This window comes from Equus asinus, chromosome X (genome assembly GCF_041296235.1).
Source record: "Equus asinus isolate D_3611 breed Donkey chromosome X, EquAss-T2T_v2, whole genome shotgun sequence".
Classification (NCBI taxonomy): Eukaryota; Metazoa; Chordata; class Mammalia; order Perissodactyla; family Equidae; genus Equus; species Equus asinus.
Genome location: NC_091820.1, coordinates 55,039,825 through 55,067,795, shown reverse-complemented (window position 1 = coordinate 55,067,795; position 27,971 = coordinate 55,039,825). Strand labels below are relative to the sequence as shown.

At 50.7% G+C, this 27,971-nt stretch overlaps 1 protein-coding gene across 1 annotated transcript; it reads right to left on the bottom strand.

Annotated features, from left to right (window-relative positions):
* Nucleotides 1-27,702, bottom strand: NALF2 (NALCN channel auxiliary factor 2). Its single transcript, XM_014832346.3, has 3 exons — nt 26,851-27,702; nt 3,313-3,484; nt 1-2,898 (listed from the first exon to the last, which is right to left on the bottom strand). The coding sequence occupies exons 1-3, from the start codon at nt 27,700-27,702 to the stop codon at nt 2,513-2,515; spliced, it is 1,410 nt and encodes a 469-aa protein (XP_014687832.3). The 3' UTR covers nt 1-2,512.
* Between the last annotated feature and the right edge of the window lie 269 nt (nt 27,703-27,971).

The window sequence follows — 27,971 nt, the reverse complement described above, 5'->3', positions numbered from 1 at the left end:
TTATCATCAAGTCTTACCATTTATTTCTTTATGGGGTTGAACAAGAGCAGAGAGGCCTCTGCCCCACAATGCAACAAAACAGAAAGCAGTACAAATACAGAGACTCTCACCGAAACACAGAGGCAGGGGAAGGGGGACAACTGAATCAGAGCCGGGTGAGGGAGGAAGGGACGGGGACTACTAGGAATCCAGCTTGGAGACTCAGTCATAGGAACTAGTGCAAGAAAGTCCTACTCATGAAGCACAGTGTAGAAAATGGCATAAGAAAGCCGCCCAGCTCTGCTGCCTGTGACGGAGGGCAGGGGCAGCTGGAGGGGTAGGGGATCGGGATGGCGGGGTGGATACGGACAGTCAAATGACTTCGACGTGGAGTGAGGTGCCCCTTTCCTCTGCCACTGGGCAAGGCCCTGGGCTGGTCTGAGCCAGGGGTCTCCTGGGCACTTGGTGAAGAGGAAGAGAAAATGGGAGTCTCCAAGGGTCCATTCCCTGGGGCCCTAAGGTCCCCCCTTACTTCCCAGTCCCTTTTCCCCTCCTGAGGATGCAGGAGTTAGAAGGCAGTACCTAGGGTCTCTCACGTCTACATAAGCATCTCTGGAAAGGAGCCAGCACCTCTTCCCCTCCCCAGCTGAAAAGAGCACTCTAGGGATGGGGCATGTGGCTAGGCCCGAAGTGCTGAGGGCCAAACAGGAGTGTGTGGGCAGGGCACAGGGGTGAGGGGAGGGGGACACACTGTGAGAAATGAGCAAACTGGCAGGGAAGGACTCCCCAGTCTCACAAAGCCTATTTGGGACCCAGCTGAGGCCCCTGAATGATTCCCTCTCTACTTGGGGGGTCTCCCATTTATCCCCTAGCCAACTAATTCCAGCTGTCTCCTCCCCATCCCCTTCTTAGTTTCACCTAATGCAGCTCCAGGTCCACCCCTCCCCTTAACTCGCTGGCATCACGTCCTAGGACACAGGCCCTTCCGGCACTGAAAGCCCTTTGGCCTGTCCCCAGAACACAATTCTGGCTCCCTTTCTTGTCTGCTGCTGTTGCCTTTTTGTGATGTCCCAGGCAATATGGCCTTCTACTCCCAGGAGATCAGCACAAGGCTAACGGCCCCCAAGGGGCTCTCGATGCCTCTTCTCTCGTTCAGCCCTCTCGCCTGACTTAACAGTTCAAGTCTCTCAGCCAAGGGACGACAGCACATCATCTTTATTCAGAGGGTCCTCTTGCCAGTCTTTTGACTTTCTCCAGCAAGGGGCAGGGGTGGTTGGATCAGGGGACTTGCTACAGGGTGAGGGGGGTCTGGTTGTTCCACAACTGAGATAGTAACCCACGGGGTCAGGGATGGGAAGGGATGAATACTCTTTGGTAGGCTGGGGACAGCGACAGGGTGGGGATGGGGGAGGCTCATCTCTGGAAAGCCCTGGGGCAATGCCACCAGGTTCTCCTTCATGGAGGCCTGGGCTAGGACAAGATGGGGGAGTATGGGGACCCAGGCCAGGCCTGACCCACTTGGGCTTAAGTCCCTCCTCCCCATGGAGATCAGAAATGGAAACGTCTTTGGCCCCAAGGCCAAGATCTCCAGGGCAAGAGCGGCCCTTGGGAGTGTGTGCACCTTCTGTAAGTTATGGCCCTTCAGAGAGCAGCAGTCTGACCACGCACCCTCAGCCTTCTGTTCTGAGGCCCACCAACCCAGTTCCTGTGCTCTTTCCCCAGAGGACTCTATCTGCAACACTTTCTGATTCGGGGAGCTGTTCTCGAGCCTGCCTCAACGGTGATCCCAAAGCCAGGTGGCAAGAGCCCGTTCCGCCATCTCTCTAAGCCCTTCGCCCACAACTCTCCCCTCCTCTCCCTTTTTCCTATCTCCACTCTCTCTCACCACTCATTCTGCACCCCGTTCTTACCCCTCATCGTGTAGCATGACGGGGCACAGCTTCAATGCGGCCCTGACCTAGCTGCCACTGTGCGCACCTCATCTCCCAGCCTGGCACTTCCCTGTGGCGGCCCCACGTGGGGCAAGGTGCGCTGGAGTGGGAGGAGGGCCACTGCACCGTCTGCCATTGCCTGTAGGGGTATGGGCAGGAGGGAATTAAGGATCGTGGCAACAAAAGGAATGTGGGGGGTGAAAGAGCTTCTCCCCTCCGTGCCCCCCAACATTCCCTGCAGGGCCAAGGCTGAGTGAGCAGCCCCCTTCCCTAGGGTCAAGGCTCTCGGCAGGGGTGGGCATTTCCAGCCCCCACTCCCCCCCCTTTTTTTGCTAAGCCCCATAGATGGGGGCCCGGGAGGGGGCGCCTGCTGCTCCTGCCTTTTTCTCCCGGATGAGTTTGCAGCTCCCTGGGGCCCTCTGGCCCTTCTGGTGGAGCTGCTTTTGGGGTGGGGGTAGGTTGGGGGTGATGTGTGGTCCCCCATTTCCCCCCGCCCCCCACCTGGTCCTATACCTCCCATGGGAGGAGCCCCCTCCCCCTCCACCTGGGGGGGCTGGAGCTGCTGTCAGTATGTGGTGGAGGTCTGTCCTCCCTCCCTGCTGTCACTCTTCCCGAGTCAGGCCCTCATCTAGGGCAGGCAGTGCCTCCAGCCCCAGTCCCCCACCCCCCTGGTTGCTGGAGAAGGACACCATGGTATGGAGGAGCATGAGAACAAGGACATAGAGCCGGATCCTGCTGGGGCTGAGGCGGGAGCCCCCAGAGACCGGCAGCAGGGAGGGCTTGTGGCTGATTCGGCCTGGGGGGTCATGGCGGGGGTGGTAGTGGTGGTACTGTTGGTGATAGTGGTGGAAATAGGAGTGGTGGAATTGCTGGTGGTGGGTTTTGGGGGCCTCAGACTCCTTGAACTTCTTCTTCTCCGACTCACAGGAGACCCACTGCACGTCACAGCACTTGGTTTCCGGCCGCCTTGGCGAAGTATCCAGCAACCCTGCCAATGGATAAGGAAGGTGTGGTGGGGTGCCAAGGGGCGGGCGCGGATGGATATGCCCTTCCTAGAGAGGAGATTTTTCAAAGCTGACTGCTCCGATAGCCCTGCCCAAGACTCCTTTCCCCCTGCCCGTTAGAACCTTCCCTTTCTAGACAGTTCTCTCCCAGGGATCCCAGATGGTTTCTCTGGGCTAACTCCCTGGCCGGGCAAGTTCTAGACAGAGATGGCCACTCTGTTCTTTGCTCCTATTCCACCTGGTCCTATCCCAGCCTGGGGACCTCGCTGCCCACTCCTCCAGCCCCTAACCTTCTTCTAACCTGACTTCTCTGTTGTCCTCCCTGCTCCCACACCCCCGATCTGATGCCTGCCCTGGGCCCCCGGCCTCCTCCCTCCTCCCCAGTGCCCTGCCTTTACCTGTACAGATAAAGCCAGGGAGCCCTCCGTACACCATTTCCTCATTGTCGGGGAGTATAAAGGGGCACCGGGTCTGCACCTCCAGGCAGTATTGCTTGCAGGGCACCCAGCGCTGGCATTCCTGCTGGGTCACGCTGAAGTATTCTGAGCATAGCCAGGCCTTGTAGACAGCCTGTGGGGAGAGGAAAGAGCATCAGCCCAGGCGCCAGCCCCTTCCCACCTCCGAGGAAAGGAATGAGGAAGGATGTACTTATAGTCTATGGGGGAGGGGGTGATGTGCTCACCAACCCAACCCCAGGATCCAGGGGGTGGAGAAGAAAGAGGGTTTGGGTCAAGACCACTACATCCTATCCTAAGATCTCCCATCTCACAGCCAGGACTCCTGAGTCCCCCAGTCTGCAGTCATCCAAGACTTAATTTGTTCGTTGGTAAAATCACAAAATTACTCCTATGTCTGTGCTGGAAAGAGCTTTACCAATCATCCCATCCAATCCTACCATTTTACAGTTGGCCCAAAGAGGTGTCCTGACTTGTCTGAGGTCACCTATAATGAGGTAAATTTCAGTTCCGTTCAATTCAGCAAACATTTCTTTGGCTGATGATATTAAGTTTCTAAATTCAAGAAAAAGATGGAGAGAATAATCCTTGCCCTACCTCATTAGGGTGTTGTGTGCATCAAACAATAGGACACATATGAAAATGTTCTGTAGACTCTAAAGTGCAATACAAATGTGAGGGGTTATTGTTAATAAAAATTTGCCTTCCCAGGTACCACATGTGCCTTCAAGCTCTACTTAATCCATGCTCTGTCCTGTTGGCTTCAGCCCTGGTGTGGAACAGACACCGCGTTTCATTCAGAAACTTTGCTTTGCAGTTTCACTTCACGGGTCTGCCTCCTGTCCCTCATCGAGCCCACTCCTACCCGGTACTGGGGCCCAGCTGAGAAAGCTTCCTTGCTCTATACTCTTTGGCTTTCATCAAGCCCAGAGTTTCTCAACGGTGACGCTACTGACATCTTGAACTGGATAATTCTCTGGAGTGGGAGCTGTCATGCGTATTGTAGGATATTGAGCAGCATCCCCTACCTCTACCCAGTAGTTGCCACTTGTATCCTCCTCCCTCCCCCTCAATTGTGACAACCAAAAAATGTCCTCCGCCATTGCCAAATGTCCCCTGGGGGGCAAAATCATCTCCCATTGAGAACCACTGATCTAGCTCCTTGCTACTGAAAGTACAGACCGGGACCCCAGGCCTGGCCCCAGACCTGCCAAGTCAGCACCTGCATTTCAACAGGCTGTCCAGGCAACTCTCAGACATAGGGTTAGAGCCCTGCCCACATCCAGTCCTCGGATCTTCAGGGCACCTTTTCACAGTTGCTCCTCACAGCAATGGCTCTCAGACTTCATTGTGCCTCAGGATCCCCTGGGCTGCTTGTAAAACATGCAGATGGCCCCTCCACTTCAGCTTCAAGAGGAATGAGGGGAGCTCAGGAATGTGCATTTTGAACATGGGTCTGGGTCATTCTGCTGCCGGAGGCCTTTCAACCACACCCTGAGCAACATGGTCAGAGCTTCTTACACTGATTTTAACCGTTTACACTAAAATACAAATAACTCCACCGGGAACATGGACTTCAGCAGTGCAATCCCATGCCAGCCTTTTCTGAAGCAGGGAAGTGCTGGCGGGTGGTGGTAAAAATCAACCCCCAACCCCCCGTGGAGGGACACCTTGGGACTTTGAGACATCACTGGCATCTCACAGTTAACATGTCCTAAATCTTCAAATGAAGTTCTTGATTTTTTTTTTTTTGCTCCAAATCTGCCCTCACCCCCAAGTCTTGACCATCCCAGTTCACTGCCACGACCATCCCCCCAAGTATTCAAGCCAGAACCTGGGTGTCAGCCTTCATTTCTCTTTCACTGTCTCCCTGCATGCAGTCCCTCAGCAAGGTGTGACAAGTCTCACTCCACTTCCACAACTTTGCATAGGCCACTGTCATCTGTCACCTGGATGACAGTCTCTTATCTGGCCTCCTCACCTCCACTCTTGCTCTTTCCAATCCACTGCTTACACAGGAGTAAGAGCAATCTCAAACTGCCATGGGATCATGTTACTCCCTTGCTTCAAACCCTTCAATGCGTTTAGAATAAAACCCAAACTTTTGGTCACAGACTTGAAGCCCCTGGATAACTTGGCCCCTGTCTATCTCTCCAACCTCATTCTCTACCTCTCCCTTCAAGCTCATCATGTTCCACATGCAGAGGTTTTCTTTCTTTTCCTCGAAGATGCCCTACTTCTTCCCACCTCGGGGCCTTGGCATATGCTGTTCCCTTGGCCTGGAAGGCTCTTCCCTCCACTTTTGGCATGGTTATGTCCTTCTCATCTTTCAGGTCTCAGTTTAGATGTCACCTCTGCAGAGTGGGTCTCCCTGACTAATGTCGCTAGAGGATGTTCTCTCTGTGTTCTTTTTCTTAATTGTTTCTTCACCACAAATATGACTTTGTCTGCATCCTTGTTTTGTTTTTCTCTGTCAACCTCACTAAAATGTGAGATGCATGAAAGCAGACACCAGTTCGTCTTACTGACCATTGCATACTCAGCACAACATATGTAAAAAATGTCAGTTGATCAAATGAATAGGACGAGTAAATGAAGACATGTCCCTACCCTCAGAGAAATTCAGTTTCATGGGTAGACACATCTCACTTGAATTTATGGCATATGCTTTATACTATAGGAGAGGTTAAACCACTGACCATTTGAGGGAAGCAAATAGAGAAGCTGGGAAAGATTTCAGTGCAGGATAATAGTTGGGCTTGGACTCAAAGTAGGATTTTAGATGGGATGGGTAGAGATGAGATAAAAGGGCATTCTAGGCTGAGGCAACAGCTTAAGCAAAGGTCTGAAGGTGAGTGAATGCATGGTGTGCTAAACGAACAGAGAATGATTTTGTATGAATGGGGCAGAAAGGGTACCAATCTCCTGCGGATGAACATTTAAGTTATTTCCACGTTTTCATTATTATAAACAATGCTTTAGTGAATATCTTTGTACACATGTCTCTTGCACACTTGTGTTAAATTTAATTTATATAAACCCATAAAAGTGAAATTATTGGGATAAAAGGTATGTGCAAAGGAATGAGAAGGGAGTGAAAGGAAGGTGGAAAAGAACAAGTGAAGGTAAGAGGCAGGGTAAGAGGGAGCTGGAAGGGGCTAAGGGGGTAGGCACAGTGGCAGTGGGGTAAGGGAGTACAAGGGAGGAGGTGTGTAAGAAAGAGAGGTTAAGAAATGGTGGTAATAGGGGGCCAGCCCCGTGGCCAAGTGGTTAAGTTCACGTGCTCCATTTCGGCAGCCCAGGGTTTCACTGGTTCAAATCCTGGGCATAGACATGGCACCACTCATCAAGCCATGCTGAGACGGCGTCCCACATGCCACAACTAGAAGGACCCACAACTAAAAATACACAAGTATGTACGTGGGGGCTTTGGGGAGAAAAAGGAAAAATAAAATCTTTAAAAAAAAAGAAATGGTGGTAAAAGTGGAGGTAGGAAAAATAGGGTGGGGAGGGGCTGCCCCGTGGCACCATGGTTAAGTTTGGCACACTCCGCTTTGGCAGCCTGGGTTCATGGGTTCGGATCCCAGGCATGGACCTACACCACCTGTCAGCCATGCTGTGGCAGCGACCCACGTATAAAGTGGAGGAAGACTGGCACAGATGTTAGCTCAGGGCTAGTCTTCCTCAAGCAAAAAAAGAGTGGGATTGGCAACAGATGTTAGCTCAGGGCTAATCTTCCTCACCAAAAAACAAAAACAAAACAAACAAAATCACAGGGCTGGGGAGAACGAGTGGGGGAATAAGAGATGGAGGGTGTAAGGGAGGTAAAGGGGTGCAGTGAGGCTGAGAGAAGATGAAGGGTAAGAAAGAGCAGGGGGATAAGAGGGTGGGGGGCATAAGAGTGGGTAAGAGGGGTCTGTGAAAAGAAAGAGGGAGTAAGAAAGAAGAAGGTAAGAGTGAGCAGGGGAATAAAGGGGGTTGAGGAAGAGGTGAGTATAAGAAAGCAGGGGTAAGAAAGAGGGGTAAGAGAGCAGAAGGAGCGGAGGAGAAAGAAAGAAAAGTAAGGCAGGAAAGAAAAGGAACTCTCAAGAGCCAAGGGCCGCAGTACCTCAGAGACCCCCTTCTATCTTTTGGGCCTCAGAGTGCCAAGATGAGCCTCTGTCCACAGCTTCTGCCCTGATCTCTGCAGACTGGACCCAGAGTCCACCTCAACCCTCAACCCAAACTGTGTGGAACTGCCCCCTCTTCCACCAGTGGGGCTCAGAGACCCCTGTGGGATTCTTCCTGGACTCTTCCAGTTCAATATTCCTGCTCCTAGGTGAGGAGGCCCCAGTGGAGTTCTGGCCCTCCTCCAAGGCAACTGCAATTAGCCTAATAACAGGCTATGATGGCTGGGCACTCCCCTCATCTGCTTTGGGAGAGAGGGCGGGAAGGGGTCAAGGGGGGGAGAGAGGGAGGTGGAGGTGGGGAGAGGGGTGGCCTGACAGTAGGAGTGTGGCCTTTCTCCTTAATAAGACGACCCTCCCTCAGGCCCCACACCCCTAGCCAGAGTCACCATGGCAACAAGTGGGTGAGCAGATTGCCCAAGGAAGACACCAGGCCTGTGGGTGGTGAGGCAGAAACAGGCAAGGAGCTAATGAGGGGAAAGGAGGAAGAAGAGCTACAGGGGTCTGAGAGGTAACCCACTTCCTTGGCCCCACAGGCGGCCAGCTGAGGGAATTGCTGGCCCACCTGCTTCAAAGGTGGCCTGGGCTCCTTCTCAGGTAAAAAGTCTGCTTCTCAGCACTACCAACTGGGCAGCAAGCCTGACAGTCTCTGCAGCTCTCTTCCCTAGCCGGGCCTAAGTAGCTTGCCCATCTCATCAGCGTTAGGATGGAGCCGGGGGGCCAGGTTGTTCGGGCAGTCACAGGGGGCTGGGCACTCATCCACAAGGAGGAGGAAGAGCCGGGGGAGCCAGGGCTAGGGGAGCTATGGGGCTTGCTGGAGGTGGGCCATGCAGGGAAAAGGAAGCAACGTCTCAGAACCAGACAACAGTCAATCGGGAGCCCCTCGGAGATCTTTTGCTCTAGTTTGTCAACTCTGGCTGCATATTAGAATCACTCAGAGAATCTTTTAAAAATGCTCCTGCTTGGCTCACATCACACTCCAGACCAACTAAGTCAGAAGCCTTGTGGGTGGGCCCACACATCTGTAGTTTTTCGAAACACCTCAGGTAATTTTAATATGCAGAGAACTATCAGCTTAGTCCTACTTCATCATTTTATAGAAGAGGAAACTGAGGCCCAGAATAGAGGGAAGGACTAGTCTACTGTCATATAAAATAGTGGCAGAGGGAGGAACTTGAAACCTGGTTTCCTCATTCCAATTCCAGGGTTCTTCCTACTGGACAATCCTACCAGTGACTGCAAACTCCAAACTCAGAGGGCAGGACACAGGGGTGCGCAGAGGGGAGGAGAGCTGAGGAGAACTAGGCCTGTTCTGGGCTTTCAGGCTCTTCAAACTCCAGCCCTCGCTGCAAAGCTTTCTCTATCACGCCCTGTCCCCTGAGCTTAATCATCCTGGACTCTTGAGGTGGCCAAGGAGGATGGGTGGGGTGGGAAGCCTTGACCCGGCAATGCCCTCCTTTCCCTCCAGAACCCCCTTTCCCACCTCAGTAGGCCACCGCTGGGCTCAATCAAGTTCTGGCTGCTGCAGCCCAGTTGCTATGGGAACTGGGAGGGGAAGGAAGCAGGGAGTAACTATAGAGAACACCAATTAACCCAAAAAGGAAGCTGAGAAGGCTGTCCCACCCCTCCTCCCAGCTGGGCTGTTAAGTCACTCTTGAAATGGGAGCGGGCAGGATGAGGGAGATCCCTACCCATCCTGGGCTCTGCAGCTGCCAGTTTATGGAGGAATGGGAGCACCTGGAGAGCCTTACCCTCCTGCTCCCTGCTTGTAGCCCTGGCCAGGGCATTCTCGTCCCTTCTTGTCCCTTCGTTCCTCTAGAAAGAAGCACCTGACTTCTAGTCGTCAGGGTGCCGCATGAATGCACGCAAGTGCATATACACACAGCCCAAAGCCAAGACCCAGAGCCAGAGGGTTTAGAGAGGAGGCCTCCTGGACTCCTTGGTTTTGGGGCTGGAACAGCCTCCAGAAAGGAGGGCTTCAGTTCTTGCCAACCAGGAAGTCAGCAGTTTCCTTCTTGGATTCCAGCTCGCTTCCTTCCCTAGGGCCTGTTTCCCCCTCCAAATCCTCCCTCTGGACCTTCTCTTCATGGCTGCTTGTCTTCTTAATGTCCCCTGGGACCCTCGGCCAGGAGCTGCAGCTGCAGAGGCTGTGGAGGCAGAGCAGCAAGCTGGACTGGGCTGGGGATGAAACTCATTGTCTATAGCGCACAAGTAACCACCCACTCCCAGATTTTAGCTAGGGGGAAACTGAGGCCCAGAAAAGGGGATTGATTTAGCCAAGTCAGAGGCATGCAAGAAATCAACTACAAAGCCAGGATTGGAAAGGAGATACTCTGATGACCAATCCAATGCCTCTTTGCGCTGTATCCATCAGCACACCTAGAATTGCATGAGGGACCTCCTCAGCAGGGTCTGAAAAGTGCCACATGCTCCTATTCCTGATTCTGGGCTTTCAAAGAGTTGGAACAAAACACAGTAAGGTCAAAGTCAGTCTCTCCAACCCAGGTAAGGAGATCATGGACATAACTCTGGGGACAGCAGTAGTTCATTGGGATTGGCAGAGTCAGACTGGGATTAGAGGCATTACAGGGCAAATCCAGCTGGATGGATCGGCTTTACTTAGGTGGCTGTAAAAATAAGTAACAGCTTTCCCGCTTCTGAGAATGAGCAGTCATGAGTCAAAGTGGCCCAGCCTGGCCTGGAGGAAAGGTGGGGGGGGATGGCTAGAGAGGTGGGTAAGAACCCAGAGCCAGTGTAGCTTCAGAGGGCCCCATACCTCCAAGCCTCTTAGGCCACCTGCTCAAGGGCCAGTGGCTGGCTGGGCCTGGCTTGACCAGAGGCAGCCTGGTTAACGAAGAAGCAGTGTCCCTAATGCAGGGGCAGATCTTAAGGAGCCTAGATGATCCACGCCAATCGGGTGCACAGAGGAGGCAGGTTCATGACCACTCCAGAAAGGAGGGGACTGTGAGTCATCCCTCCACCTCCCTATCTGCTGCTGCAATTTCCACTCCCAAGCGCTATCCAGTTACTGATTGTAAACCCCTTGTCACAGGGCGCTCACTCTCCCAGGGCAGCCCATATCTTCAGACAGCTCTAGCAGTTAAAGACGTTCTTCCTTCTTTTGAGCTGAGATAATGCCTCTCTCTGGCTTTACTCGTGGCTCCTACTAGCTCTTCTGGGGTCATACAGAGCAGTTGGCTTCCTGCCCCCCCATGCCAGCCCAGCAGGTATTTGTAAACTTCCCTGAATCAGGTCTTCCCATTCATTCGTCCATGCAATAATCACTTTCTGAACATCTTCTGAGTGCCTGGTACTGTGCTGGAGAGCTACAGATAACAGAGATGAGTAAGACAAGATTGCTATCTTCAAGGATCAGGAGAGACACCCATGTGAATCAATCATTATAAGTCACTGTGATAAGTAGAATGTACTTCGTACAGTGGTAGCATAAAAGGAGGAGTGATCAATTGTGATTTGAGGGCTGAAGGGCAGGAAAATACCTCCGCGTGGGAGAGGCTTGAGTTTGGGCTTGGAAAAAATGAGTAGAAATTCACTAGGTAGAATCGGGTGGGAATAAGTGCACTTCAAGCAAAGGAATCAGCAGGCATAAAGGCTTGGAGGTGCGCAATAGTGCTGGGTTCAGACACTGTAGGTAGTTTAGCATAGTTAGAAGGTGCAAAGCGGGGCATGACGGGAGAGGAGGTTAGGCTGCAGAGGAAGGCCATGCCTATATATGATATGCTCTGGATGCTGAGGAGGAGCTGAGCTTCATCTTATAGGCAATGGAGACCCTTTAATGAGTTTTATTTTTTTATTTTGATTTTTTTGAGGAAGATTAGCCCTGAGCTAACTGCTGCCAATCCTCCTCTTTTTGCTGAGGAAGACTGGCCCTGAGCTAACATCCGTGCCCATCTTCCTCTACTTTATACGTGGGACACCTGCCACAGCATGGCTTGCCAAGCGGTGCCATGTCCACACCCGGGACCCGAACCAGCAAATCCCGGGCCACCAAAGCAGAACATATGCACTTAACCGCTGCGCTACCGGGCCAGTCCCTAATGAGTTTTAAATAATTGCTTTTTAAAAGATTGCTTATTACTTCTGTGACTAACTTTTCATACTTACGTCTGAAAGTGTGGGTGATGGAGTGTAGGCATCAAGACTGGAGGTAGAGAGACCAGTTAGGAAACTATTGCAATAATCTGAATGAGAGATGATGGGGACCTTAACTAAGGGAGTAGCCACAGAGTTAAAAAATGGAGAGGAGGAGGTGGATGTGAGAAGAGATATCAAGAAGGTAGAATCAACAGGATGACTTATGGATATGGGGAATGAAGGAAGGGAGGGGTCCGGGATGACTATCAGGTTTTGGGCTTGGGTAGCAGGATGAATAGTAGTTTCATTCATTAAGGAAGGCAAAGCAGGAGGAGGGGCAGATTTGGGGGTGAAGACTATCAATTCAGTTTTTAGTCATGTTGACTTTGAAGTATATGTGGGTCGGCTAGGTAGAAATGTCAAGGAGGCAGTTGGACATAATGGTCTGAGCTCAAAAGGAGGGTCTTGGCTAGAGAGAAAGGTTTGGGTGTCATCGAGGGTTAAGGGCTTAATCGTTAGGAACATAGTAGGACTCTACTTTTCCATACCCTTTGAAGTTAGGCATGGCCATATGACTTGCTTTGGCCAATGAAATGCGAGTTAAAGTGACATGGGTCACTTCTGGGGAGAAGCTTTAAGAGCTGGTGTGTGCTTTGCCACATTCTCTTCCCTCTGCTACTGACTGGGGAAGCAGTGTTGAAATGGACCCTCTACTAGCTTGGGTCTCTTGGTGGCTATCATGAGCAAATGCTCCCTGTTGACCTGTTTGGGACATGTATTGTGAGCAAGAACTATTTGTTGTGTTATGCCTCTGATATGTGGGAGTTGTTTGTTACTACAGCATAACCTAGCTCACCCTGACTGATAAAGCAATAGTGGAAGCCAAGGAAGTAGATGATATTGTCTAGGGAGAGTGACCACAAAGAGAAAAGGATCAAGAGTGAATCCCTGGAAAACACTAACATTTAAGGGGTATGTGGAGGAAAGGAATCTGATGAAGACGGAGGAGTGGTTTAAGAGATTGAAGGAGAAACAGAAGAGAGTGGCATTCTGTAAATTAGAGGAAGAGAGACTTTCAAAGAATAGGGAGCGGTCAGCAGATAAGGACTTAGACAGGAATCCCGCTGGCAGTCTCAGCATGGTGGGAGCGGTTTCAGTGGAGCAGTGGGGACAGAAACCAAACTGTAGCCAATTTAAAAAGGAATGTGACGGAAGAAAAAGGGAGATAGATATATGCAGACTACTCTTCCAAGAAACAGTCCCAGTTTTTTCAACTATTTCTTGGGATATGGTTTCCAGTTCTGTCATCTATTCTGGTCGTTCATATTTAGACAAATTCCTATTTTTCTATGTCCCTTGCGACTGAATGCAATCCCCAGATAGAGTTTATCAACACAGAGTCAAGTAGGAGTATCAGCCCTCCTGTCCTAGAAGCTCTGCTTCTGTTAATGCAGCCCAAGACCACGTTTGCTCTCTGGGGGACTGTATTGTATTCTCCTGGTAAATCACTGGAGATGGAGAAGGGAAGGCCTGCCTGGAGTATGGTATCAAAGACACAGCCTAGATAAAAGGCCCTGCATGGAGCTCAAGCCTTCTGGTGAGACACCTGTATAAATTAAACATCCTTGAGACTGTAACCTCCCTGAGGACAGGAATTGTATCTTACTTATCTGTGCACTGCTCTCCTTTCAGGGTTTCAGATGGAGCTAGGTATCAGAAGAGGTGCTTGCTAAGTACTTGAAATCCAATCACTTGAAAACCGAGTCGCCAGCAACTAGCCTAGATTGGAGCAAAGTGGAGAGCTCCAAGAGAAAGGTGGAAGCAATGGGTTGTGTAATGTGTTTGCATGAATTTTACAGCTCTGATGAAGAAATTGGAGATGTATTAGCAAAAAAGTCAGAGAAAACGAAGCAAACAGAAAAAAAGAGGCAATTATTAACTCAGAAAAACAAGTTGACCAAGGAAGGAAATGTAATCACAGTATTCTACGTGACTCAGCTGTGAACAATATTTATAATCCTAATAGTATAACCATGAAATACTGTTAAAGCCAGAAATTGTGATAGTCCAATACTGGATGTATGAGGGGAAGGGAAGTATGTTTATGCATGTCGTCCTGCTAGTAAGAGAGTTTAGTCCTCCTCTAATAAAATAAAAAGTCAATAGATATTTAAAACAGAAAAAAAATCAAGAAAGAGGGGGCCAGCCCCGTGGCCGAGTGGTTAAGTTCGCGCGCTCCATTTTGGCGGCCCAGGGTTTCGCCAGTTCGGATCCTGGGCGCAGACAAGGCACTGCTCATCAAGCCATGCTGAGGTGGCATCCCACATGCCACAACTAGAAGGACCCACAACTAAGAATATACAACTAGGTACCAGGGGGCTTTGGGGAGAAGAAGGAAAAATAAAAAATAAATTAAAAAAACAAAATACAGATGACAATAAACTTATGTTTAAAAAAAATCAAGAAATAGTATCGGCATGCTGTTTAGAGATGTGGAGGTAAATATCAGAAGAAACAGCTAAGAGAATTAGAAGTATTTCACTCTCAAGAGTGAGGCTCAGGGGTGGAGCAGAGGGCTTCTGTTTTAATTATAAGCATTGAGATCTATATTTATCATTTAAAAGATATTAAATTATATATATTGTTATATGTATAATTTAAAAGACAGGTACAAGCTACAAGGAGATATATACATATATATATATATATATACATACACACACATATATATGGGATGATATACACGTGAATATATGTATATGTGTGTATTTATGTGTGCGTTAAGTCAATAGATATTTAAAACAAAAAAGTCAAGAAATAGGAATATTGGCATACCATTAGACATGTGGAAATAAATATGACAAGAAAAAGCTAAGAGAGCTTCAAGTGTTTAACTCTGAAGAGTGTGTATATATATGTAGCTTACATGTCTTCTAAAATTATCAACATATATTACTTTGATAGAATGCAAATAAAGTAAAAATATAAACTGATCTGCAGCCATGAACCTCAAAAACAATGAAACAAAATCCCCAAGATTTGACCTGCCCAACCTCGCCAGATTCAGCCCTACGGCCCCAGGCCCTGCACTGCCTGGTCCTCGATCATCCACTCCATTGCCACCGTCTGGGCCGTGGGCTTGGGCCAGGTAAGCGTAATAGGCCAACAGACCTAATGAGTAGTCCCATAGCCAAAGAGAGGAACTAAGATGAGAGGAGGGAGTTTTGGAGTCTTCCATGCCCAATGGTTGCGCAGGCCACCACAGGAATGGTGCTAGTGTGACAGTGACAACCATAGCTTCCTTTGGGCTGCATACAGATGTGTGTAGCATAAAATCCCACTGCTCCCTCCCAGGCACAGCTGTCTGCCACACACTGCTAGTCCTGGGCTCAGGCCCAGGAAACATTCTCCAGCCTTCTGCAAGGATCATCACGAAACCAGCTAGTTACCCTTGCCTTACCTCTTTCCCCAAACATGGTGCCTTGCTAGACAGATGAGAGCCTGGTGAGAACAGAGACCTGATAAAAAGACCTGTCAGCTGTGCTTGGTCTCTGGGGAGGAGGTAAATCAAGGCTTTGGAGTCCTTCCATCTCTGCCTCTTCCCTCCCCCTCCTAAGCATGTCTTTGTGCCCTCACTCGTAGAATCTCTCCAGTTGCCCTCTGGCTCCTAACTTCCCACCCCCACGCCAGACACTTCACCTCCCGCTCCCAAATTACCTTTCCCTTCTCCTAAGCAGTTCACCCCAGTGTTGTCAATCTCGAGTATTAGGCAGTCATTTGGATTAAAAACATCTAATTAAGATGAGAAGAATAATACCTACCATTTATTAAGTACTAACTATATGCCAGGCTCTGTTCTAAGCAACTGACATTTATTAACTCATTGAATCCTCACAGCCACCCCCTAAGGTGGAGACATATTTACAGGTGAGGACAGGAGGGACCAGAGAGTTTAAATAACTTGACCAAGGCCACACAGCCAATAATAATAATGGTGATTACCATTTCTTGAGCACGTTCCATCTCACAGGTGCTGTGCTCTTAAGAGATTAGCATGTTGTATGTCATTTAAGCCTCATAATGACCCTATTTCTTAGTTTCATATGTGAAGAAAATGAGGTTCCAAGAGAGATGAAGGAATATGTTCAAGGTCTGAACAACTATTTTATTGAGAAGACAGATTTCGAACTGGAATTTGAAGCCAGGTTTCCCTGGACTTCAGTGCCCAAGCTCTTTTTTTTTTTTTTTTTGAGGAAGATTAGCCCTGAGCTAACATCTGGTGCCAATCCTCCTCTTTTTTTTCTTTTTTGCTGAGGAAGGCTGGCCCTGAGCTCACATCCGTGCCCATCTTCCTCTGCTTTATATGTGAGACGCCAACACAGCATGGCTTGCCAAGCTGTGCCATGTCCACACCCGGGATCCAAACCGGCGAACCCCAGGCTGCCTGCCAAAGCGGAACGTGCACACTTAACCGCTGCGCCACCGGGCCGGCCCCAGCGCCCAAGCTCTTATATGCCATATTGCCCCCTGGATGGTCCATCCATTTCACTATCACTGTTGAAGTAATTAGTTTGTTACTCAAACAAATCTTTTTGATGGAATTGCAAGTTTGGGAGAGATTTCTAGGACTGGATGGGAGAGTGACCTTCTAAAATCAGTGTACTCAGCCCATTCCCTATCTGAGTAAGGTTTTCTTTGTAAGGGGGTGTGAAGCAAAGAACATTTGGGTACTAGGGGCTACAAATGCCATTTCCATTCCCCTATCAAAGCACTCCCCTCTTTCCTCTAAAGACACACACACACACACACACACACACACACACACACACACACACACACGCCCCTGGGAAATGGAGATGTTGAAAAGAGGCAACTGCTGCTTTATTTCTTCCAAACCCACCAGCTTCATACCCAGAGCCTGAGGCTCACTCTTCCTGCTCTAATCTTTGGCAACTGACGAAGGGAGGGAGCTGTCTCCTTGTAGAAAGGTTTTCTTGCCTTCGGACACAGTTCTCCTGTCCCAGGTCCTATCATTTAGGGGCTTCTGGAACTGCCTTGCCCTGGAAGACTCCAATGCCAGAGTCCATTCCTTCAGAAAGGTCTCAGAGTAGCTACACACTCTACCTAATTAATTGCTCCTTCTCCCCAGCTTGCTCCATAAATGTTCTTCCTCGCAAAGCCTTTTCTCCAGGCAGATGGAGAGTTAGCTAGAGCTGGGTTCAGATTCTGGCTCTGCCAATAACTAGCTGTGTGAACTCGGACAAGTCACCTGTAAGGAGGCAGGGACTCAACCACTAATTTGCTATGTAACTGTGAGCAAAGTACTTTCCCTCTCTGGGCCTCAATTGGGACCAAGAAGATGGTCCTAAGGGGGCAGCATGTACAGGGAGAAGACAAGGTCAAACATCTTTACACTCAAACAGACCTGCGGTCAAACCCCAGGTCTGCTCTGACCAGTTACTTAACCTCAAGCAAGTTACTTAAATTCCCTGATCTACACTTTTCTTTATATGCAAAACGGAGATAACAAAAGCGCCTATCCTTACTTTTCTGTAAATGATATCTGTAAAGCAACTAGCACAAAGCTTTACCTGCAGTATAATTACACTGGCACAGATTGGGTAGTACCATTGCCTTCTGGCAATCAAATACCTGGATTTGACCTGGATTCAAATCCTAGCTCCAACTCTTACTAGCTGGATGACCTTGAGCTAGTTACTTAACCGCTGAGCCTGTCTTCTCCTGTGTAAAATGGGGATGAATATATTTGTTCTTCACAAGGCAGATGTAAGAATTAAGTGAGATAAAGTATATAGAAAGTGCCTCGGATAGTTCCTTTCTTTCTCATTCCCTCCTTTCAGCTCTAAGATTCAATTAACAGATGGAAAAAACCTGTTACAAATGTGATCATAAAAAGGTTGAAATTATTAATACGTATAAAAGAGTACATGCAAATCAATAAGAAAAACACAAGACATGAAGAGAATTCACAAAGTAGGCAATACAAATGGCCTATAAATGAGAAAAACGAATGTTTGACCTAAGAAATTCAAATTAAAAGCCAATGCTAGACCATTTTTCAACTCCAAATTAGTAAAGCTTTAAAAACAGGATACTCAAGACTGGCAAAGGGTGGTAAGTTAGTTCACACTTTGGGTGAGGGTATAAACTAGAATAAACCTTTTGGAGAGAAATTTGGTAGGAAAGAAATTTGTAGGTTGAAAGCCTTAAAAAGGTTACTACTCTTTGATTCTGTAAGATTAGTCCCAAATGTTCATCCTGCAGACTTAATGTTTATGCTTCCATTTGTATGCAAAATAAAGGAAAGAAAAAGTCATTTTGTGTGCCAATGTTTATGTAAGCTCAGAGAGAGGGGTGGAAGGATACACATCAAATTGTTAACATCAGTGACCTCAGGGCAGTGGGCCTGCGAGGGGAGGGAAGAGGATGACTGCTCATGTTTTCTTTATAAACCTCTGTATTGTTAGATTTGGTACAATGAGCATGCATTATTTTGTTATTTAAGAAACTCAGCAAAGCAGAGAAATAAGAAAAAATGGTTAAGATAACATTATTAGGAAAAAAGAATCATAGATCTGACAAAGATTTATGAGCAAAGATCTTCATCACAGCATTATTTATAACAGTAGAAGTTGGAAGTAAAGTAAATATCTAACAATAGGTGACTAGTTAAATAAATTGCACTACATTCATGTGATGGAATATTGTACACTCACCAAGAATGATGTTTATGAATATTTAATTACATGGAAAGATACTCAGTATAACTTCAACAACAAGTTAAAAAGAGCAGGGTAAAAAACTATGATTTCCACCATGTAAAAATATATAGTCACATCTGTTAGGATGGCTATTACCAAAAAAGTGAAAAACAATAAGTGTTGGCGAGCATGTGGAGAAATTGGAGCCCTTGTGCTTTGCTGGTAAGAATGTAAAATGGTGCAGCGCTGTGGGAAACAGTTATGCAGTTCCTCGAACAGGTAAACATAAAATTCCCATGCGATCCAGCATGTCCATATCTAGGTATAGATCCAAAAGAATTGAAAGCAGGGATTCGAACAGATACTTGTACACCAATGTTCATAACAACACTATTCACAATAGCCAAAAGGTGGACGGAAATGAAAACGTATGTCCACACAAAAATTCCTCCATGAATATTCACAGCAGTTTCATTCATAATTGTCCAAACGTGAGAAGCACCAAGAGTCCATAGAGATGAATGGTAAACACAATGTGGTATATCCAGGCAATGGAATATTTTCAACCATAAAAAGGAATGAAGTGCTGATCCATACTACAACATGGATGAACCTTGAAAAAGTTAAATGAAATAAGCCAGACACCAAAGGACAAATAGTGTATAATTCCACTTAAATGAGGTACCTGGAATAGTCAAATTCATAGAGATAGAAAGTAGAATAAAGGTTACTGGGGCTGGGGAGGGAGGAATGGAGAGTTATCGTTTGATGGGTACAGAGTTTCTGTTTAGGAAAATGAAAACGTTTTAGAAATGGATCATGGTGATAATTGTACAACATTGCAAATGTACTAAATGCCACTGAATTGTATACTTGAAAGTAGTTAAAATGGTAAATTTTATGTTATGTATATTTTACCACAATAAAAACTAATATATACATGTATACATATATATGTAACTAATATATATATATGCCATGAAAAAGACGTATTAGGAGAAAATACACGGTAACATTAGGAGTGTCTCTGGGACATTTTTCCTGTTATACTTTTATTTTCCAAAATTTCTCAAAGACCATTTTTTTCGTAATTGAAAAAAAATGGTACTTTTAACAGATTCTGTATCTATACTAATTCTGAAGGCTTAACTTGGTTGATAGTTTTAGTTGAGTTCAACACCAAGCAGATAAGCTCACCTTTCACAGATCAGCCAGGTAGCCAAGCATCTGCCAGAAACCAAATGAAAAGACAGAAAACAATGGTAACACCCACCATTACCACACATCCCTCTGCAGGCAGAACCCGGTGAGCTGACACTTCCTTCTACCCCCAGGAGAAGCCTAGCCATCCCAGGCCAGGGCTCCCCAAAACCCACGCATGGGAGCTGCATGTCCAAAGCCCAGACCAGGCCTCAGCAGGCTCAGGGGTGACAAGGTCTCCCTGTTTCCCCTCCCAGCTCTCCCAGCAGGTGCTGGGTGGGGCTCAGGCCTGCACTAGGCCTGCCTAGGGGACCTTCTCCCTTCCTGCCCTGGTTAGTCTTTCCAGCAGATTGATGCTGAGAATATAAGAGATACACTCCCTCTAGGCATGAGGAGCCCAGCTCCTCCCACCTCCTTTCCGAGCCTGCAGAAAAAAGAGGGAGCGAACACCTCCCTTTCTCACGCCCATCCTCTGCCACTATCCCAAGAGGATACCAGTAACTGTCACCTGGTCTCAAGGACAAGAGACTGGGGTATTGAACAAAGAGGATGTTGGTGGGTCTCCACTTTGGATCTGAGTTACTCCAGGTGGTCCCTACAAGCTGCCAATAGGTTCTGCTTGACCTCCCCTCTAGTCAGTCCAGCTTCTCACCGCAGTCACTCAGTAGCCAGCTGGACATTCCTCTGACAGCTGGAGAGATTAGTAACATTTTCTTTATACATCTGTGCACTGGCAAAAGAACAGACAGACCTGGGTTTGTATCCCAGTCCTTCTACCTTTTAGTTCTGTGGCCTGGGTAGGTCACTCCACCTGACTGAGCCTCAGTTGTCTCATCTGTAAAATCGGGAATCCTAGTACCTGCCTGCTAGGATGGCTGTCAGGATTAAATGAGTTCATGGACGCATATAAAGCCCCTGGTATCTCCCAGGCACTCAAAAGCTTGCAATTTTCTTTCCCCCTTTCCCTTTCTCACCCCATTCTTTGGGGTCAGCCTGCCTAGCCTTCTGGCCCAATGACTTGTGGCTCAGGTTCCAGCTCCTGTCTCCAGAATCCATAAGTAGGAGCTTTGTCCCTGGCAGCCCCTGCCACTCCATATTATCTCCTTCCTCCCACCCCCCAGGGCCAGCTACAGCTCGCCTGCTACCCTTGCTCTCCCCTCTAAGCACCAACTGGCTCAAGGTGTCAAAAATTCAGGCTTTTCTGAACCCCTTCTTATGCCCAGGAAGGGAAGTCTGGTCCAGTGTCCCTGGCCACCTGCACACACTCTGGTCTGTGTGCCTGTAACCACAGGAACACTACATACCCATTCCCCAGAGACCTCCCAGGTCAGCATCTGAGAATGGTGCTTCTGGAGGCCCATATTTGTCTAGACCCCTCAGAAGCTGCTCATAGCTTTTCAGGAAACACCTGTAGCTGGAATCAGCATGTGGCTGAGACATGAGTCGGGGGGGGGGGGGGGGCAGGTTTGCTGCCCAGTCTGCATGGGCACACAGCAGGCACACAGCCTCAGAGGGTGGGAACACAAAGGAACTGCCCTGAGGGAAAAGTTTTTCTAGGGCAAACTCCCACCCTTGAGCCTGAGGTGTTGTCTTACATACCCACCCACACATGCAAGGGTGGGTGTACCCTTTCTCTGAGGTACCAATGCCTGGGGAGGAGACCCACATGCACCCTCTCATGCTTGTGATGTGTTCAGAGATCCTTGATCTTCCTTTAATCTCAGACCCACTCCCTGTCCTCCCTTTCCTTACCCCTACCTCCACTGTGTTCAGCAGACTCTTCCAGCCGGACCATGAGATTAGGTGGGAGGCTCCTGGGCTCCCTTTCTCTAACTAACTTCCCCCACCCCCACCTTCAGGAGATACCAGTGTATCCTTCCTGGAGGTTCCCGTTGCTATGGTGACTATAGTAGTCAGGCACCAGCCTGTGGGAAGGATGGGGAGTAGCCCTGAAGAAGACTGTGTGAGTGTGTGTCTATGTGTCTAAGTGTGTGTGCATGCACACATGCACGTGTCCACCCTGAGTAGGGAGGGGAGAAGGGAGGGAGGAGAAAAAGAGCAGAGAGGGAGACGGGGGCGGGAGGGAGAAAGGGGACAGGAGAAGGGGGGATCAGAAGATGAAAGCGGGGCAGGAGGAGGGACGGGGAAAAGGGAGGTGAAGAATGGGGTGTCAAGGGCAAGAGATGCAGCACCAGGGGGGTTTGGGGGAGGAGGCCAGAAGAGGGTAGGGACATGGGGTAAAGGTTGGGAGGGGTGTGAGGTAGAGGTGGGAGATGAGGGGAATGGAGTGGGAAGGGAGATGGGAAAGGGTGGCCCATTAGAGAGAAACAGTGCGGGAAGTGGGGGAAAGGGGAATGGGTGAAGGTAACTGTTGGGAGAAGCGGGGGTTGGGAGAACGTGGGTGTAGGGGTAAGGATTAGAGTGAGGTGTGGGGTGTGGTTTCGGAAGGGTCTAGGGTGATTTTCTAGTAGAAGATTGGAAAGGTTGTGGGGTCACTGGTATGTGGATGGGGGTGTTGGGTGTTGGCTAAAACTTGGGAGGAATATGGGGGTTCGGAGTGAGGTAGGTCAGGATGAGGGTGAAGGAGTCTGGAGAGGTGTGGGCAGCATGAGCCACTTTCCCACTCCCATGTTTAATCCACTATTTCCTTGTCTGAGCTATAAACATTGCCTCTCCTCTGTCCCTGCCCCTTCCCAGACGCCCAGTGCTCACATTCCTGGACAATGAGCTTCTGTGGATCTGGAGGCCTCTCCCCAGGGGAGGCTTTGCCATGGTTGCCAGGAGGTCACTTCTTGACTGCCTCCCACTTCCTCCACCCCCAAACAGGGACCAGGGCACCCTTCTGCCTGCAAGAACCCTGGGTCAGGGAGGCCAACTGCTCATTGCCTGCAGGTTTGCACGACAACAGGGTCCACTGGCCGACTACGGGCTCCTGCCCTTTGCCAAGTGCCCTGCGCTCCCCGCTCTCAGCACCAGTGTTAGCCTGGGAGTCCTGCCTGGCAGGAAAGCTGTGGCAGGCGGGAGGAGAGAGGAAGGCGGCGAGGCAAAAACAGCTGCCAGCCGGAGTGGAGGAAGAGCAGGGCCCCAATGGGTATGGGCAGAAGGCAAGGAGCTGGCTCTGGCAGTCCCTCCCCCATGTGTGGGTGTTAGGCCTCCTTCCCCAGCCCTTCCTAGCCAATTCGGGGAGCAGGCTCTGCATACCAGCCTAAACTCTGGGCTGAAAGAGACCTCAGAGGTCACCTGGTCCAACTCCCCCCCCCCCCCCCCCCCACAATCTGGAGTTAGAGTCATCTCCACAGCATTTCCTCCAGGGGTCTGCCTGAATCACGCCAGGCGTTTTCTGGAAGCAGGGGCTCACATCCTTCTAAGGCAGTCTATTCCATCTTTGGAAGGAAAAAACTGTTAACTGAGCAACTCTGATGTGCAGGCTGAGGTACTGTGTAGACTTCTCATTAATAATGGCCTCACAGGGCTGTTAGGATAAATTAGCTAAATTTGCTCCATTTTACAGATGAGAAAAGTGAGGCTCAGAGAGTTGAAGTTCCTGGCTCAAGGTCACACAGGTAATAAATAAAAGAGCTGGGTTTGAATCCAGAACTTTCTGACTAGGACGTCCCTCTGGGGCTAAGCAGGACATGCTTCTTCTTTTGCACCATGGCAACTCTTCTGAGGTCTAAAGTCAGAGACCACGTCCTCCTGAGTCTCCTCTTCTCCAGGTGAAACAGCTCCTTCAATTCTGTCCAGGAGAACTTGGGTTCCAGCCTCCTCCCAGCCTACTCAGTGTGAGACCCAGGACCAAACACACAGTCTGCCAGGTGGGTTTGGGCTGTCCAGAATAGCGCCAAAGTATCACACCCTTCCTTGGTGCTAACCTTTATTGATGTGGCCCTATGGTTGGTAGGAGAGCTGAGAACTGTCCTTCTCTTGGGCTTCTATCCCCTCTTGGATCACAGCAGTGAGAGAAGAGGCCAGGGTTTTGTTCCCATCTCCACCACTCCCCCGAATCAGAATGTCCTGAATTTAGAGTAGGCAAGGGGCAGAGGTGGGGGAAGAGGCAATCAGCATCAGGCAGGGGCATGGCAGGGCTGGGAGGATGGAGAGCTGTGGGGGAGTGAAGTGGTTGTCCAGTAACCCAAGGCAGGGCCAGGAGGGCCAAGGGGAGGAGGGGGTAAGGGCTTTGGGGGAGTGTGCACAGGGAGATAAGGGAGGGGTAAAGCATGGCCCCAGGCGTTGGGGGAGGCCATGGTGGGGATGGGCCTGCCTAAGGGTAACATCACCCTGCTGTGCAAGAGGAAGTCAGCCGCACTTTAAGGAAATGTCGCAGCTGGTACTAAATTGGGAGGTGTCACAGGCAGCACTGAGGACAGGTATGATTCGTGGGGCCCTGTGGGGCCCAAAACAGGGGCAGACATTGCAAAGGGAGAGAACAGGGTTTCTGGAGTTGCCCAGAGACGATCTGACTGAGACACCCAAGACAGGGCCCCAGAGACAGGAGTCACCTGGCCCTGAAGCAGAGGCTGCTGGCTCAGTTTCCAGAAGCAGAGGAAGCCTCTTCATCCTGGCCTGGGGCTGTGGGCTCTCCACCCAGGAGAAGCTTTGAGGATGGGGCGTCATCTTCAAGGGATCCCACTTAGGGTAGGGGCTGGACAGGAGAGCTTGGAGCCCAGGGGCAGGTTCTGGGATCAGCACAAAAGGCCTGGGATAAAGGTGGGGTGATGGGGTGAAGAGAGAGGGGCTGCAGGAGGGAGGAGAGCAGGGCTGTCTTTTCCCTTAGTGCCAATAATCCAGCTGGAATCGAGAGCCCTGTGGGTCTAGGCCTCAGTTGAGGGAGAGAGCACCGGAGAGAGGTGGGAAAGACAGGAAGAAAGCTGTAAAGCTGGCACTGCCCTTCACCTGGCACAGCAGGCAGCAAGAGAGCAGGCATCAGGCGGAGTTCACTGAAGAGGGAGAGGGAGAGAGCGACAGTGACAAGGAGACAAAGGAGAGGAGGGAGGGCCCTGGCCATTGGGTGATGGGAGGCCACGGCAAAGCATGGGCTTAGTAGCAGAACTTGTGGGTTGGAGACCTGGCACTCCTGTTCATTAGCTGAGTGACCTTAGGGCAAACTGCTCGATCCCCCTGCACCCCAGTTTCCTCATCTGTAAAATGGGGATGATGGCGCTAGTATTACCAGCCTCCATGGGCAGTTGTGATCTCATATGTGAGAGAGGTTGAAAACCCTTAGCATTACATCAATGTCGGGTGTCATATTACTATTACAAACTGCTATCAGCTACCTCTTCCCACTTAAATTTCACAAAAAACTCAGGACGTGGGCAGAGCAAGGATTACTACCCTGTTTCACAAATGAGGAAATGAAAGCTTAGAGAAGTGAAGTGACAAGCCCAAGGTCACACTGCTAACAAGTGGTAGAGGTGATAAGGCTTCCTGAATCCAAGAGACCAGTTGTCTTTCTCCTACATTAAACTGCTTGGTAAAAATAGTCAACATGAGGGATTATGATTTAGCGCGGGACCAGACAGAGCTTGAAGCCAACTATAACATGGAGAAAACCCCATGGGAAAGTTGTGGCGTGGTCTCTCATTCCTCCTGGTGATTGAGGGGAAAAAACAGTCGGGCCATGGGGTTGGAGGGAGGGTCACAAAAGTCAGACATCTGTTATTCCATCTGCTAGTGGACCACGTCCTTCTGCTCCCACTGAGTGTGCGTATTTGTGGCTGAGGGTGTGTGTCTCTATATGACAAAATGTGCCCTTCTTCATGTGACAGTACTTCTGCCTGTGTGTCTCTGACATCTTGGGAAGATGTGCGTGTGTGTGAACACAGTGTCTGCTTCTACGGCACTGTTTGTAGGTGTGACGACCTGTCTGTATCTCTGTGTGACTTTGCCTGGGGTGGTGGTGTATGGCAGTGTGCGTGTGTGTGTGTGTGTGTGTCTATCTGTCTGTACACCTTTAAGAAGTGGAATATCTCATTTGGTAGTGTGAGTGAGGCAGTGAGTCAGCTGAGGCTGAGGGAGCCGGGAGGGAGACTGCTAGGTTACGAGAACAGGAAAAAGGAGAATGAGAAAGTGAAGTCAGGAGCAAGGAGCTACCCCTTTCCTCCCCAACACCCCGCCCAAATCCCTCAGGAGCCCTCCAAGAGCACGGAACCCTGCAGAAGTCCACAGAGGTCACACTGGATGGAAAGGGGCACTTTCTGCCCCTCCCCAAAGCCTTGGAGGGAGATGAGGTAGGCTAGGAGGCAATTGTCTCCCTCTCCCGCTCTTAGCCCCCAGCTCAAGGATGGGTGATGCCACCACCCCACCTGGTTTCCTCGTCACTTGACCCTTTGACCTTGCTGTTCTCTTTCCTCCCAAAGGCAGGCCACCTGGCCAGGCTGAGCGAATAGGGCAAGAGCACCACGTCCCAAATGTTTACAGCTCCCATACAGCTACTGTCCAGAACGACCCTGCTGAGGGTCAAGAAGTTTCTCAACACTCTGCTCTGCCCTAGGCAGGCCCGTTCGCAGCGGCCTCACCTCTCCTCTGGATGCCTGTCCCCAGCAGCCAGAAAGCCAGCTTTCCCTCCACCGCCACCCCAGGGTGCTGGGAAGGCACTGGGAATTTTGTAATGCACCAACCTTCAGTGGCCCTCCCACAAGCCGCTGTGCCCTGTTCTCAGCTCCTTTTGTCAGGGAAGAGGAGCTGGCAGGTTCCCTCCTTAGGTGAAGACAGGCACCCCTGGGCTCCACCTGCCTAGGCTCTGACCAGCCACCTCAGGTCATATAAGGTCAACAGTCTGGTGTGCCCCACCACCAGGAGTGCCCCTCCTCTCACCCATTGGCAGGGGCCAAAGGGTGAGGGTTAGGTTGCCAAATATTCTTCCTCCCTCCTTTGGCCTTCCCCCTGCACCAGCCAGTCCCAGGACCTTCAATTCCAGCCCAGGAAAGGAAGAGGGCACTGCTGGCTGAGGATGGAGGCTGGGGGAGCCAGATCCCTCTTTCGACCCCTTTACCAGCCCAGAGCCCCGTGACCCTTCCTTCCTCGTGCGAGGGCGGGGCACCAGGAAGCCCCAGTCGGAAGGCGCCCAATCCTAGAATTAATAGAAGTTGGCCAGGTGGTTACCTGACCTGAATCCCTGAGGCCCCTTCTCCGGGGAGGGTCCCAAGGTAGCACTCAGAGTACCACACTGAGAAGGGTAGGGGTGATGAGGGGAAGGGGGGGTAGAGGGGGAGACCTCCTTTTTTCTCCGGTCCCACCACCACTGCTCCCGCCGGGCCGCCAAGGCAGCCGTTGTGGCTGCAGACGCCAGTCCCTACCTTACAGCCTTTCGTGCAGGACCGGATTGAGTACTCTTCTGCCTGTAAGTATTTATGCAGCACGAGGTCGAACTCGTCATATTTTTCCTGAGCATGTCGGTCGAGCCGCTGGTACGCCTCGATACAGTTGCTACACACCTCCCAGGCCCCGGAGCCCGGGCTGGCCACCACGGCCAGCAGGTCTCCCAGCAGGGTGTCCAGGCTGCAGTCCAGGCTGTCGGGGCGGTCCATGCCCAGCAGCAAGTCCCAGACCGTGTAGGTGTCGCAAAAGGAGAGAGTGAAGTTCCGAAAGTGGCCTTTGAGCAAGTTTTTTTTGGCGGAGGGGAACTCTGCCGGGGCACGAGAAGGGGAGTCAGGGGGCCGCAGAGGGGGGGCTGGGGTAGTCGGTTCGAAAAGTCTCTGCAAAGATTGCAATTTGGTGCAAGCTGCGTCCAGCCCCGTGGGCTCTGGGACGCCGCCGCAGTCCGGCCCGGGACCGGCGGCGGGGGCGGCTTTGGTCAGGTTGCTGTATCGGGGGCCGCAGGTGCCCGGGGGCGCACTGGGCGGCGGCGGCGACAGGGGCAGCACTGAGCGAGGAGGCACCGGCTGCCGCTCACGGCCGGCCCCCCAGGGCGGCCGCATGGCGCTGCTCAGCTCCCTGGCTCGGGGCCGGGCCCCCGCGCACAGCCACAGATGGTCAGCGAGCAGCACGGTGAAGAAGAGCAGGGACGCCAGGGACAGTCGCCATCGCTGCGCCCGCTCGGAGTCGGCGCAAGGTTTGTCGCTCGGCCTGGGAGCCCAGCAGCAGCAGCAGCAGCAGATAGTCAGCGCGGCGGCGTCTTTCCCGGGCCACATCCAAGCGCCCCTGAACATATTTCAGGGGGGTCCGGGCTGGAGGGAGCAGGCAGGCGCGAGGCCGGACGGCCGTCTCAGGCGGGCGAGCGGGCTGCGCGCTGCTCCGCTCTCCTCGGCGCCGTCCAGGCTCTACCTCGGGGGCTGCATGGTGAGGCAGGCCGGCCGGCCTGGGGCCCCGCTCAGGCCGGAGTCGCGGGGCGCTCTCGTGCCGTCCCCGCGCCCCTCCCGCGCTCTCTTGCTTGCAGCCCAGGCGCCGCCGCCCGGCCCGCTAGGCGCTGCCCAGCGTC

What these genes read in the sequence shown, in the direction of transcription:
- NALF2 (XM_014832346.3), bottom strand. Translation starts at nt 27,702, where the DNA reads ATGTTCAGGGGCGCTTGGATGTGGCCCGGGAAAGACGCCGCCGCGCTG. An exon ending in CCTGCACGAAAGGCTGTAAG is followed by an intron (nt 3,485 to 26,850) that starts GTAGGGACTGGC and finishes CTCTCCCCACAG; the next exon opens with GCTGTCTACAAGGCCTGGCT. An exon ending in CCCTGGCTTTATCTGTACAG is followed by an intron (nt 2,899 to 3,312) that starts GTAAAGGCAGGG and finishes ATCCATTGGCAG; the next exon opens with GGTTGCTGGATACTTCGCCA.